Here is a 12562-nt window from a genome sequence, read left to right on the forward strand (position 1 = left end):
TTTTAAAAAAAAAAAAAAAAAAAAAAACTCTTCATGATTGACGTTATACCAAATTATGAAAACAAATACATGCAACAATTTTGCCTTCTCTTGAGTTTATCCTTATATCTAAAGCGATAATCATGTTCGTAAATTTTATTCTCTGTATTATTAGTTAACGGACCATGTCACCATGGCTTTAGAATAATCTATAAATATATGCTTTAAAACATTAAAAAAAAAAAAATGTTATCATGCATGTGACTTGTGGGTTTAAGATGACGATGGCTCAGACGGTTTGTCCTATTTGTAGGCCTCTGGGTAGTCAAATTTACTGTTTCATTATTATGTGATGCATACAAAGAAGAGTCCAAGGCTCGTTCAACTTGAAGATAATCTAACAAGTGTATCTACCGAAATGGTATATGAGGCCAAGGCAGAAGCAAAAGCTGGAATATATATGTGATGCAATTTGGAGTAACTTTATTGCTAGCTTTGAGAAGCTACATGCAAAGGTGTACTCACGCATCACGTTTAAGTAAGTGGATGTTGACATATCAATAATTCAATACGATATCGATATGCCACCGAAATTTAATTAAGTAACTGCTGAAAATTAAAGTTTCCCATAGGCTTCTTGTTAATGATATGTAGATTAGAATTCTAATCAATTTTTGTTTTTGTTTTTTATATTAAGATATCAACGTCCAATTTGATATTTTTTTATAAAGGGTGGTTTCCAAAAATAATTTGACATTTAGTGTTTTGAAATGTGATATATCTAATTATTGGATGGACGTTTATATTGATGAGACCGTGATTGCCTGATCTTCAATGTTTCTTTGGGAATTTGAATAACTATAATATCAAACGACGGATATATAATATATTTCTTTAACAAAAAAAGGATATATAATTTATTTCATAAAAAATACATTCCCTTATCCAAACGAAAACTCTTCACGTTGCACGTTACGAAATTATGTCAACAAATGCATTTAGTGAGTGGATCCTTACAGCCCCAAAAGCAACATTTTTGTTGGCATCCTATATATGTCTTCCGTCTTACAGTATTAGGCTAATGAACCATGTCATGTTCAGGACTTTGAGATAACCTAAAAATATATCAAAACATAAAAATATAAATCAAAGAATGTTGCCATGCATATGGCTTGACGTGGGTTTACCAGCGCTCTTTTGTACGGCCTAACTTTAATAGAATATGAAAAACAACGAATTTTAATAACGTTTGACTAAATTATTAAATTAGGAATCCATTTTATGGAAGATTGGAATCCTACAAGATGACACATCATGTGCCTTTCTAATTGAGTAGCGGGGTAGTCTTTTGAGAATAAAACAAAATTTAAAACTAATGTCAATTCGTTTGTATATTTGACTTTAAATCTCACGAACATATATAAAAATTTACTAGACGTCGTTATACTGTATTAATCTTACCAAAAAAAATCCAAAGTTACATAATAAATAGTTGGTATATTTGTTCACAGTCTAATTTAAACTTAAAATATCAGTAAATTGCTTTCAAAATAACGTATATATAGTGACAATTTATAAATGTTGTATTTCTATTAGAGACCAACTAGGTCATTAATGTATAAAAGAAGTATTTTGATAAAAAGGATGTGAGAGTTGACCCGGTTGTATCGTTTGATATGTCCAAAAGGTCAGGAGAAGCTGGCTTAATTAGCAATTTACAAAGTACACACGTCACTTTTGTTTCTTTAATACTCTTTTCGTTTACATAAGTTCAAAATTTAAATATTAATGTAATTCATTATTTTTATATTTGTAAAACTATAATAATGCATCACAAGATTCTCAACGACAATATTGGAAAGAAAATTAACCATATCACCCATATATCTTTACTACGTTGTAAGTTTGTAACAACAATTAAAACAAAATCATTGGTAAGACACTATCATGTCGTATCGTCGTCGCAAATAATCTCCATCAGTTATGAATTTAACAACACTTACAAGAAACGTTGGAGCGCGTATACAGTATAATAACTATGTCAATTCGGCAGTATCTCTTGTAAAATAAAGTTGAATTGTATACATAAAAAAACAAAAGAGTTGTCTAAATTAAAGTACTTATCTTATATCTATGATGAAAAGCCAATCTCTAATTTTCAGATCATACCATGTATTGTTCAATAAGTAAGCATACTTATAGATTGAGGTTTTAATTGGTCTAATGTAGTTAGTTATACTCCAATTCTCTATATGTATATATATTTTTTTGTCAATATATGTATTTTCTTCTTTCTTATGTACATAGTTAATTAGCAAGCTTTTGGCATTATGTGGATACATGAATTTCCCTTTAATTAATTAAATATTTGACAACTGAAAATTAATAGGAATTAAATATTGGATGCGTCTAAACTTGTAGGCAATGACACAGCCGAACAAGAATCCCCGTCGGTAAATTTTTATTGATAACTTGAAACTCTTGTTACCATTCTCGAATAAATCAAATTAGTAGTTTAATCAAGATACTAATCACACCACGTCATGTGCCCTTTCATTTGAATATTGGGATAGTTCCATAGGTTTTTTTCAACTTTATTGATTAATTGTAAATTGTTATACATTGTCACTGACACCAGGAGCCACATAATTGCCTAACAATTACACAAGCTATATTAAATTCTTAATTACTAGAGTATGTCAAATAATTCGGTTTCTCATTTAGTGACACATATATTACCTATTCTTTAATTCTAATTGGCGGCAATGATTCATTTTAATATTCTTTACTTTGGCAGGTAATCAAATATATATGATTAACAAAAAGATTCAAATTCTTTTTAAACGTTATCAATGATATAGTATAGATCGACCGCCTCGGAATTGAATCATTCTTCCTAAAATGCCTAAAGATACAAGTCATCGGAATTAATATATATTTAACCATGTGAAATACAAAACTATATATATATGTATTTATATATTCCTAAATAAGATTCACAAAAGGCTATAAAACTGGGGGTATATGCAATAAGCAAAGTCGTGTATCAAACTCTTTCATTTGTTTTATCATCTCTCCTCTTACATAACAAATCCCAAAAAAAAAAAAAAAACCAAAACACAAAAAAAAAAAAGATAAGAAAAATGGGATTTTGTTCGTGTATATCCTCAGGAGGATCAACTGATCGTAATCAGATTTATGAGATAACTGATTATGGACAAGAGAATGCAGTTTTATACTCTGACCACCATGATGTTCCTCAAGACTTTGGCTCTGTCTCTTCTTTAGCTGGAGGAAAGGGCTTGAACCAAGATGCTGCCATTCTCCACCTGGTACTCAAACTTTCTAATTCTTACCAAATAAAATCATTTTCGTCGTATTTATTAATAAATATATGTTTGTGATCACAACAAGTAGTAATTTGTTTTTGATGAAATGAAATGATAAAATTGTAGGGATATGGAACAGAAGAAGGAGCGTTATGTGGAGTGTTTGATGGGCATGGAGAGAAAGGTGAATTCGTAAGCAAGATCGTAAGGAACCAGTTGCCATCTATACTCTTAGGTCATATGAATAATCATTCAGTGACTCGAGACTGGAAACTCATTTGCGAAACTACGTGTTTGGAGATGGACAAAAGAATTCTTAAAGTTAAAAAGATTCATGATTGCTCTTCTTCTGGAACCACTGCTGTTCTCGCTGTTAAACATGTAAGTTAATCATATCTTCAATGCTTCAATAATTCATTTTTTTCGAAATTTTGTATTAATAAGAACAATATATATTTGAACAGGGAAATCAAGTGATGGTGGCAAATCTTGGAGACTCGAGGGCTGTGATGATTGGAACAAGTGAAAATGGAGAAACCAAGGTGGTTCAGTTGACCAATGACTTGAAGCCAAGTGTGCCAAGTAAGTTATGGATAAAAAAAAAGTGATGTTGTAAACAATGATACGTACCGGTTTCATTATTGTTAAAACATTTTTGGATTGATATTGCAGGCGAAGCGGATAGGATAAGGAAACGAAACGGAAGGGTGTTGGCTTTGGAGTCGGAACCTCACATTCTAAGAGTTTGGCTTCCAACTGAAAACCGGCCAGGCTTAGCCATGTCGCGGGCTTTTGGTGATTTCCTCCTTAAAAGCTACGGTGTCATTGCGACTCCACAAGTCTCTACGCATCAAATCACTCCCCGCGACCAGTTTCTACTCCTTGCTTCAGACGGGGTACGTTAATCTAAACCTAAACTAAAAATCGTGGCAAACAAGTTTATAAGTAGTGTATGTTTAATTTTGGTTACTGCGATTAATTAAAAACAGAACCAAAATCCATGTTCTGTTGTGGCCCAACCATTTAAGGCTTTTGTTAATTAATTTATTAATCAAATTAGACCCAAACAATAGGCCAGATCCAAAATAAAGCCCACGTTTAAAATAATATATTATGAATTGGATGATCCAATATTCCAAGACAATAATGAAATTTCTTGTTTGTCTTGTGTGTGTAATAATAGGTGTGGGATGTACTTAGTAACGAAGAAGTAGCTACGGTGGTGATGAAGTCGGGAAGTGAGGCAGGAGCGGCCAACGCGGTGGCAGAGGCGGCTACGAATGCGTGGATCCAGAAATATCCAACGGCTAATATTGATGATATCTCTGTCGTGTGCCTCCCTCTCAACACGAAGCATTGTCCTTAGCCACAATTATGAATTTAATTTAAGAAAATCCACTTGGTGAAAGAGGAAGCAAAGAATAATGACACGACAGCTCACTCAATACTTTTATGTTTCGTAAGAGTGATCGTGACTGTGTGTATATATAAATCTATGTATACCGTTGTAAGTAAAGTCGTGTGATTATTAGGAAAAAAAAAGAAAGAAGAAAAAAAAAAAGATTTTAATTAGGAATGGTGTGTGTCGGCGTGTCGTGGGATAAAAGCAACAGAGACTAGAGACATTTTGGACACACGTCGCGGGAATCTTAATGTATACAGCATAATTTATTGGACTGGCTCGGACTAGTTCAAGTTGATTCTGTTCTGTAATAGCAGCTATATGAATTTGATAATAACATATACCAAAATGATATTGATTTTGACCAATGGTTTTTTTTTTTTTGTCAAAACACCATTAATAGTTTATAACCACCAAATTATCTAGCGACTCAATAATAGTATGACGAATCAAGTTCGTGGAAGAAAACTAATAAGAGGCAGAATCAGAAAGAAACAAAAGTCATATTGCCGAAGTATCCAAAACAAAGTACTTTTCGTTTAAGGAACCTTTGCTAACAGATAGACTTGAAAGGAAAAGATTCCATATCTTGTTGCCACACAAAATTTGGCATTTTTATCTCTAACATAATATATCCATTTTTTTTTTTAAAACTAAGCCATATTTTGAAAAATCTGAACATTATTAATAACTCATTCATCTTGATATTGTTTCGAGGTTTATTATACACGTTTGACATGATCACCTATTTTTCTCCTTTTATTATACACGTTTTACATGATCGCCTATTTTTCTCCTTTTGCATGATTTCATTTCTATTCGATTATTCTCCTCTTTTACTCATGAAATTTGTGAATTACAATGAAACAATTCAAAAATATGCCAATAACTGAATACATGTCCATATATAACAAGATAATACATATATATATATTCTAAATAATTCGCGAGCCAATGTTAGAAAAGGAAGAGTTCAGCACGCAATAGAAATTTTCAAAATAAGGGTAAATGTGCAAATATATCAATTTATAAAACTAAATAAGTAAATATCGTAAAAAAATTTAGGCTTGCGTGTTTAATTATATAAACCAACCAACGTATAGTGTTCTCCAATCAGATACAAGATTCAACTCTTTAACTGAAAAAAAAAAAAAAACAAGATTCCTATCAACATCACTCTCGTCATTCGCCGACTGATATCCAAAAACCCCGGGACACAAAGATGACACGTGTCGCCGTCGGCGTTCCTCTTCTCCTTCTCTTCCTTGCGCTGATCGCCGTCTCCGCCGCAAGAAACGGTCCTGAAAATGTTATCAAACTCCCGTCGCAAGCTTCTCGGTTCTTCCGTCCTGCTCAAGACAACGACGATGATTCTAACGCCGGTACTAGGTGGGCTGTTTTAGTCGCCGGATCGAGCGGTTATGATAATTACAGGCATCAGGTACGTACTGTCTCTCGGATTTCTATGTTTTTCTTTTTTTATAAGCCTTGTTCTGTATTTTTGCAAGTAGTTTAGTTAAGTTTGGCAGCTGATGATGAACTTATGATAGTAGGAGATTATTGTTTCAGATAGATAGTTATTATAGTGTTTTCACTAAAATTTCAGGCTGATGTATGCCATGCTTATCAACTTTTGAGGAAAGGTGGGTTAAAAGATGAGAATATTGTGGTATTCATGTATGATGATATTGCATACCATCACGCGAATCCAAGGCCTGGAACCATTATCAACAGCCCTCATGGCAAAGATGTTTATCAAGGAGTTCCCAAGGTCTTTTTTCATTTCTTACTCTCTTTTCGAGTTTTTAGTTATCTTGTTGCTGTGAGTTTACTTGATTTGGTTGTTGGTACTTTTTCGTACCGCAGGATTACACTGGAGATGATGTTACTGTTGATAATCTATTTGCTGTCATCCTTGGAGACAAAACTGCCGTCAAAGGGGGAAGTGGCAAGGTTGTGGATAGTGGTCCAAATGATCATATCTTTATATTCTACACTGACCATGGTGGTCCTGGAATTCTAGGTGAGTTCAGTAAAACCCAGAGACTGGATGGGATATGGTTTAGACCAAAGTTACTGATGGTTCTTTGTCTTTTATTTGCAGGCATGCCGACTTATCCTTACATATATGCAAATGATCTCAACGATGTTCTGAAGAAGAAACATGCTTTAGGAACCTATAAAAGCTTGGTTAGTCGCCAAAGTTCCTCTGATATACTTTTGTTGTTCATGTGACTTGTGAGTAATAATACTAAAAGGCAAACCTGTAGGTGTTTTATCTTGAAGCTTGTGAATCTGGAAGTATCTTTGAAGGGCTTCTTCCTGAGGGTTTGAACATCTATGCCACAACTGCATCAAACGCAGAAGAAAGCAGTTGGGGTACCTATTGCCCTGGAGATGAACCTAGTCCTCCACCCGAGTATGACACTTGTTTAGGTGACTTGTACAGTGTTGCTTGGATGGAAGATAGGTAAGCTAAAGAATCCCAACACACTAACAATAGTAGCAGTGTTCTGTTTCTCATGTTTTATGAATCTCTATGGATGTCTCATATATTGATTCTGATTTGCCTAAAATGCAACAGTGGTGTGCACAATTTACAGACTGAGACTCTGCAGCAGCAATATGAACTTGTAAGCTTCTATGGAAAGTCTGTAATGATGTAGATTAAAACTTTCTCAGCTGTAAATTAGATTGTTAGCAAATAAGTGTGTCTCTGTTTCAGGTGAAAAAGAGGACTGCACCTACTGAGTACTCTTATGGTTCTCATGTCATGCAATATGGCGATGTTGGACTTAGCAAGGATCTGCTCGACCTTTATATGGGAACAAACCCTGCCAATGAAAATTTCACCTTTGTGGACGCGAATTCACTGAAGCCACCACCTTCAAGAGTTACAAATCAGCGTGATGCAGATCTTGTCCATTTTTGGGAAAAGGTTATTTGTCCATTCTTGTTTGCATCTTTTGGATACTCAGTGGTTCCTTGGATTGCTAATTACAAGTTCTTTTGCATGTTATTGTTTTCATGAAGTACCGAAAAGCACCAGAAGGTTCCGCTAGAAAAACAGAAGCTCATAAGCAACTACTTGAAGTCATGTCTCACAGACTTCATGTTGACAATAGCGTGATGCTCGTTGGAAAAATCTTGTTTGGTATTTCGGATGGTCCTATAGTGCTAAACAAAGTACGTTCTGCTGGGCAACCGCTAGTTGATGACTGGAACTGCCTCAAAAATATGGTAAATAAATACGTCACTTTCCCCTTAAGACTTTGTTGCGTCAATCTTCTCATCAGCCCTTATGGTTAGTATTGGAAAACGTATTGGTATAGTCATGGGATCACATCGATCATTATGTACCATGGAAAAAATCTCATAGAGGTTGGTTGTGGAGCCCAGCACTCTATATAATTAGCCACTTGCGTTGCTAATCACTTCACAAATCTGGGCCATACTGATTGTGACTCTCTGTTTACTCTTATCCTATGTTTATGAAAAGAGTTATCAAATTACAAACTCATTGACTTAATGTTTCATATAGAGAAGAACTGCATAATCTTCATTGTGTTGTTTAGGTGAGAGCTTTTGAGAGGCACTGTGGATCGCTGTCTCAGTACGGTATGAAGCACATGAGGTCTTTTGCAAACATCTGCAACGCAGGGATCCAAATGGAGCAAATGGAGGAGGCAGCTTCACAGGCTTGTACCACAATCCCACCTGGTCCTTGGAGCTCGCTTCGCCGCGGATTCAGTGCATAAAACCCTACACCCTCTTCGCATTTGTTTATACCACCAATCGTCATAGCCAAAATATTCTTATTTCGATTAGTTGTATACTGCTTCAATCCATTATCCTCTCTGTAAATCTCACTATCATTTCCCTCTTCAGTGTATGATTATTTCAAATTATCCATGTACCATGTACAAATGCTTGTAGAACTAAAGTTAATGTATAGATTTATACTATAGAAGGTTTGTTTATTATAATGTTCTTGCAAAATTCTCAAACTAATGGATGATTTACTTATTGTAGCAGAAACAGCCGAGGAAAATAGAAAAAGAGAAATTTATTAGAACTTGAGTCATTATCATTTCATGGTTTTTACATACACCAAGTGTGCAGTGAATCAGAAAATAGACAATAGACTTATATACTTTACTTGGTGACGCTGAAGCTTGCACGGAAGTTCGAAATCATTACGGGGCACTCGCCCTTCTCATCATACTCTGTGAATTCCTCACCACTCGACAAATCAATCTCATCATATTTGGTCCCAGATTCCTGGTAAGGCCAAAAAAGAATTCATTTCATGAGAACTTAAAGTAGTATCGAGCATCAAAGATTACTGGAAACAAAGCATGGAGTTCTTTGTCCAGACAACTTGTTGTAGGAAATCAGAAAAAACTAAGTGAGAGAGTTACAACTTACAGCTTCAGCTTTCCAATATCCACCAAATCCAAAATCCACAGGTTCATAGCCACGACAGTCAAAGACCATAAGAGGGACATGTTCTCCAGCCTCAGAATCTTGGAGAGTTAAAGGTCGACCTTTCCCAGGAATCATAGTCACATTCCCTTCCCTTCCACAGAACTTACACTAGAATAACTCATGGAGACAAAACCATCAAATTATCAGTATTAAAAACATTGTGCAACAGAACGAGATAAGAAAGAAACGTTTCGTTTGAGCAGAGAAACAGATCCCAGTAATAATGCCAGAGGTCATCCAAAATGCAACTTAGCCAAAACCAGAAGTTGTATAAGTCCGTTGGATATGCTACGATACAGCTCTAATCCCAAAGGCCAAAACTACAGCCAATATTTGCTTTCTGGAATCTTGACATTAACTTCTATTCGAAAGCACAGAAGAATGATCTCTCAAACATACTAAGAAGAGATCAAGAAAGAGGCAGGATCGAAATTACCTTCTGAACAAGATGGCAAGTACCCCTACCTCCCGGAGGAGTAAATGTCTCATTCAAAGTCACACATGTTTCTTTGGGAGTCACCTCTCCACATCTTTCACATTTCAACTAATATACAAGAAAAAGAAAAAAAAAAACATTATGTTAATATAACCGAGTATACAAAAAGATTACTTGCTTTCGCATACACAACAAACAAAGCAAAGACCAAGCAGGAGCAGTATTCATCCTTTCATGTACCAAGTGTTAACATGCTCATCCTACTATTTGATCTTAAACACTTCAAAGAAACAAAATCCCTAAGAAATTTTACCCTGAAAGACTCAATTTCATTGGAATCTGTGATTCAAAAGGCGAAATCAAAACCCTAAGAGGCTCGACTAGTTCAATCCAATCATAGACCCCAAACTAAAACGAGGGAAATCGAAGCAATAAAAAAAGTGGTGCGAAGAGACCTTGAAGAGGTAAGGGAAGTTGGAATCGTCGCAGCCACCGGAAGGCTGGAGATTAGTGAGATTCTCGAGATCAACCCTGATTTTAAGCACATAGTTCACCATTCTATATTTCTCTTCCTCCTTAATTTTTTTTTTGCTTTCTTTTTGTTTGTTTCGTCGTCGTCACTTTGTTCAGGGAAAGTAGAAAAATTATTGAAGACGGCCTTCTTCTTTTTCTTATTTATCAAACTGGCCCCCCCAAAGAAAAAAAAAGGTTCGATACCAAGTCACACATTTAAAGAAACAACAATTCAAGTTTTTAATATGAATTCTAAAGCTAAAGAGCCCCAATTTGCAATTTGTTTTTTTTCTTCTTTCCCAAATTAGAAATTTCATCTAAAACACATTGAAATCACAAGTTCACAACAATAATAATGTCTACAAAGAAATGCATCAAAATCAAATATTGTAATGTATAAAGCAAAATCATAGCACTAAACACAACATTACTAAAAAAAACAAAAAGAACATCATCAGCAAACTGCAAACCTAGTAAGTGACAATCAAGAGAATTCAAACCATGATTAGTCAAGATTTATTCCTATGTCCAACCAAGATAAGGGAAAAAAAAATCCAAAAATACCAATGGAGAAAATCAGAAAATTCGATTAGATAAATTGCTTTTACGATATAGAAAAAAGCACACGTTAAACATATATCCCCTTATGGAATATATGTATAGGAAAAGATTTCTCCAATGCTACGCTTTGTTCATTATTGTTGACACAAAGTGACACGAAAACAAGAAAGAAATGAAAATAAATGTAAAGCTCGTGTGCTTGTAGTGGGAACGCACCAACACGCAACCTCTTGGAGGGATCGTCAACAACCAAACACGTTGAACAAAAGTCAATCTAGTGTCTTGCCATTTGGCTTGATGTCGGTTTCGCGACACTGAGGGAAAGCCACACGTACATCTACGTTAGCTTCATCCTCAATCAATCCCAAACTCATATATTCTTGTCAAGTCCGTCATTTCTTCCGCATTATTGTCGTCATTATGCCTTTTTTGTTTTTGTAATCAGTATTTTATCATTAAACGTGATGACAAGTACTATCTTTTTCATTCTCCAACACATAATATAAAGTTCGAAAACAAAATAATTATAAATAAAAAAATAGTAATCTTGGTCCCACTATGATTAACCGTTAAACTATCACTTTCACAATTCACTTCTTGTGTTTACTTTGACAAATTTCATGTAATAAACTATATTTTTTTTTCTTCTTGTGAGATTTTAGTCCTATATATATATATATATATATATATATATATATGTACGATACGTGAAGCCACTCGAAATATAAGCTACGTTGAAAATTAATTGTGAACCTTTGACTTGTGAATATGGTTTATTGTTTATAGTGAAACTTTGGCTCATTATTTTCTACGGTCAACAAACAACAAGTTGATGCTTTATAAGTATATTTTTCTTTTGAAAGATTAATTAAAGTGAAGAATTTTATTTGTCTCGTGAAGGTTCTCTTTATGTATCAGATTATCCAAATTTCGCAACTCTGTCTAATTAAAAAAAAATATAAGTACAATTTCACTTTACCGTTAACATTGTAATTTACTGTGATGATGTAACTTAAAATCTGCATGAATTTGGATTAACTTAAAACGAAATTATTGAAAGTTGCATGTCGTTTTGCAATCATAAAAAGACATACATGTGGCAACACGAAAACGAGCTCAAGCGTTGGAAAGATTGGAGAAACTCTTGGAAGTCAGTGAGGTTTGCGTTTGGGAGATGTGTGGATTGGAATTTGACTCCGGATAAGGGTTTAGGATCTTCAAAATAAATGTGTACGTGAAGATCAATAAGTAAACATATTCGATAAACTCTACGTTTTTCTGCGGACACAACTGATTTTTACCAAATTGTTCAAAGTTCCTTGTGTACGTGAAGATCAATAAGTAAACATATTCGATAAACTCTACGTTTTTCTGCGGACACAACTGATTTTTACCAAATTGTTCAAAGTTCCTTGTGTACGTGAAGATCAATAAGTAAACATATTCGATAAACTCTACGTTTTTCTGCGGACACAACTGATTTTTACCAAATTGTTCAAAGTTCCTTGTGTACGTGAAGATCAATAAGTAAACATATTCGATAAACTCTACGTTTTTCTGCGGACACAACTGATTTTTACCAAATTGTTCAAAGTTCCTTGGCGATTATATTAGTATTCGATATGAACCATATATGTTATATTTCAGCATATATATCTTGTTCGATCTTTCTCACGTTTAGGAAAGATGCTCTCATGTAAGCATAAAATCGCATCTCAATAAGACGTGATAAATGTAACAAAACACAAGACGATAGACATTAATCTCAAGTTAATTAACTTAACCATAATGATGAAGTTGAGGAGATGCTGATGCTCTTTTTTTTTTTTTTTTTTTTTTTTTTTTTTTTTTTTT

At 34.3% G+C, this 12562-nt stretch overlaps 3 protein-coding genes across 3 annotated transcripts; 2 read left to right on the plus strand and 1 right to left on the minus strand.

Annotated features, from left to right (window-relative positions):
- Window positions 3067–4824, plus strand: LOC104716871 (probable protein phosphatase 2C 61). Its single transcript, XM_010434330.2, has 5 exons — window positions 3067–3311; window positions 3435–3689; window positions 3773–3890; window positions 3981–4204; window positions 4492–4824. Exons 1-5 carry the CDS (start codon window positions 3123–3125, stop codon window positions 4672–4674), a joined length of 969 nt encoding a protein of 322 aa, XP_010432632.1. The 5' UTR covers window positions 3067–3122; the 3' UTR covers window positions 4675–4824.
- LOC104716872 (vacuolar-processing enzyme gamma-isozyme) lies at window positions 5815–8690 on the plus strand. Its single transcript, XM_010434331.2, has 9 exons — window positions 5815–6151; window positions 6317–6481; window positions 6577–6733; window positions 6815–6900; window positions 6981–7180; window positions 7295–7343; window positions 7436–7648; window positions 7744–7950; window positions 8286–8690. Exons 1-9 carry the CDS (start codon window positions 5933–5935, stop codon window positions 8466–8468), a joined length of 1479 nt encoding a protein of 492 aa, XP_010432633.1. The 5' UTR covers window positions 5815–5932; the 3' UTR covers window positions 8469–8690.
- LOC104716873 (UPF0587 protein C1orf123 homolog) lies at window positions 8762–10340 on the minus strand. Its single transcript, XM_010434333.2, has 4 exons — window positions 10090–10340; window positions 9635–9742; window positions 9139–9306; window positions 8762–8991 (listed from the first exon to the last, which is right to left on the minus strand). Exons 1-4 carry the CDS (start codon window positions 10189–10191, stop codon window positions 8866–8868), a joined length of 504 nt encoding a protein of 167 aa, XP_010432635.1. The 5' UTR covers window positions 10192–10340; the 3' UTR covers window positions 8762–8865.

This window comes from Camelina sativa, chromosome 10 (genome assembly GCF_000633955.1).
Source record: "Camelina sativa cultivar DH55 chromosome 10, Cs, whole genome shotgun sequence".
NCBI lineage: Eukaryota > Viridiplantae > Streptophyta > Magnoliopsida > Brassicales > Brassicaceae > Camelina > Camelina sativa.

Coding starts and splice junctions, on each gene's coding strand:
- LOC104716872 (XM_010434331.2), top strand. CDS start 5,933: ATGACACGTGTCGCCGTCGGCGTTCCTCTTCTCCTTCTCTTCCTTGCG. Junction 7,344..7,435: donor TGCAGCAGCAATATGAACTT/GTAAGCTTCTAT, acceptor TCTCTGTTTCAG/GTGAAAAAGAGGACTGCACC. Junction 7,951..8,285: donor GGAACTGCCTCAAAAATATG/GTAAATAAATAC, acceptor TGTGTTGTTTAG/GTGAGAGCTTTTGAGAGGCA.
- LOC104716871 (XM_010434330.2), top strand. CDS start 3,123: ATGGGATTTTGTTCGTGTATATCCTCAGGAGGATCAACTGATCGTAAT. Junction 3,891..3,980: donor CTTGAAGCCAAGTGTGCCAA/GTAAGTTATGGA, acceptor TTGATATTGCAG/GCGAAGCGGATAGGATAAGG. Junction 4,205..4,491: donor TACTCCTTGCTTCAGACGGG/GTACGTTAATCT, acceptor GTGTAATAATAG/GTGTGGGATGTACTTAGTAA.
- LOC104716873 (XM_010434333.2), bottom strand. CDS start 10,191: ATGGTGAACTATGTGCTTAAAATCAGGGTTGATCTCGAGAATCTCACT. Junction 9,307..9,634: donor CTTGCCATCTTGTTCAGAAG/GTAATTTCGATC, acceptor GAGTTATTCTAG/TGTAAGTTCTGTGGAAGGGA. Junction 8,992..9,138: donor GATATTGGAAAGCTGAAGCT/GTAAGTTGTAAC, acceptor TGGCCTTACCAG/GAATCTGGGACCAAATATGA.